Genomic DNA, 1,083 nt, shown 5'->3' on the forward strand with positions numbered 1-1,083 from the left:
GTCCATCCCTCTGTCCCTGCACCCATCCCTCTGTCCGTTCCTCTATCCCTCTATCCCTGCACCCATCCCGCTGTCCTGCACCCATCCCTCTGTCCCTGCACCCATCCCTCCGTCCATCCATCCTTGGCGAGCTCCCTGCGGCACAAGGTGCCTGAGTCCATCCCTCTGCCCACATCCATCCCTCTATCCCTCCATCCGTCCTTTAGTCTCTCCATCCATCCTTCTGCCCCTCCATCCATCCCTGTGCCCCTCCATCCTTCCCTCTATCCCTCCATCCGTCCCTGTGTCCGGCAGCGCTCACCCGGACAGCACCCCCAGAACCAGGTTCAGCATAAAAAAGGAGCCGATGATGATGAGGGGGATGAAGTAGAGCCAGTTCCAAGTGTTCCCTGAGGCATCGTTGCTCTGTTGGGAAAGGGAGAGAGGCCGGAGTGACTCCATGCACCGAGTTTGCCAGGGCTCAGCCCACAATGCTGCGGAGCCCGTGGACGGTTCCCACTGTGGGGGGCAGCCGGGAAGGGGCCCAGGCGTCCGGGCACCGCCGCATTCCCCCCCCCGCCAGCCTCCGGCCCCGTTTCCCGCCCGCGGAATCTAGGCCAGGACAGAGCGCGGCAGCTCCGGCGGGACGCGGCGCCGGCACGGGCAGCCAGGCGCCCCAGGCTGGATCCTGCCACCGGGCGCCCTTTTCATCCGGCTTTCCAGGAAGATAATGCTTTGAAATTCCTCTCCTTGCAGCCCCTCTCCTTGCAATTCCTCTCTGCAAACCCTCTCCTTGCAATTCCCTTCCTTGTAGCCCCTCTCCTTGCAACCCTTCTCCTTGCAATTCCTCCTTGCAACCTCCCTCCTTGCAACCCCTCTCCTTGCAATTCCTCCTTGCAAACCTTTTCCTTGCAACCCCTCTCCTTGAAATCTCTTTCCTTGTCATCCCTCCCCTTGCAATTCCTCCTTGCAAACCTTTTCCTTGTAGTACCTCTCCTTGCAGCCCCTCTCCTTGCAATTCCTCTTTGTGATCCTTTTCCTTGCAATTCCTCTGCTTGCAATTCCTCTCCTTGAAAACTCTTTTCTTGTCATCCCTCTCCTTGC

At 59.4% G+C, this 1,083-nt stretch overlaps 1 protein-coding gene across 1 annotated transcript in view; it reads right to left on the reverse strand.

Annotated features, from left to right (window-relative positions):
• Positions 1 to 1,083, reverse strand: part of LOC112956403 (voltage-dependent P/Q-type calcium channel subunit alpha-1A-like) — a gene marked incomplete at both ends in the record, with an annotated part of 36,513 nt that overhangs the window by 23,770 nt on the left and 11,660 nt on the right. Inside the window, one exon of the mRNA XM_026049911.1 lies at positions 302 to 405. Within this exon, the coding sequence (XP_025905696.1) occupies positions 302 to 405 (104 nt within the window). The remainder of the gene's footprint in view (positions 1 to 301; positions 406 to 1,083) is intronic.

The sequence above is a fragment of the Nothoprocta perdicaria genome, unplaced genomic scaffold (assembly GCF_003342845.1).
Source record: "Nothoprocta perdicaria isolate Ctin4 unplaced genomic scaffold, notPer1 scaffold_629, whole genome shotgun sequence".
In the NCBI taxonomy this organism is placed as follows: domain Eukaryota; kingdom Metazoa; phylum Chordata; class Aves; order Tinamiformes; family Tinamidae; genus Nothoprocta; species Nothoprocta perdicaria.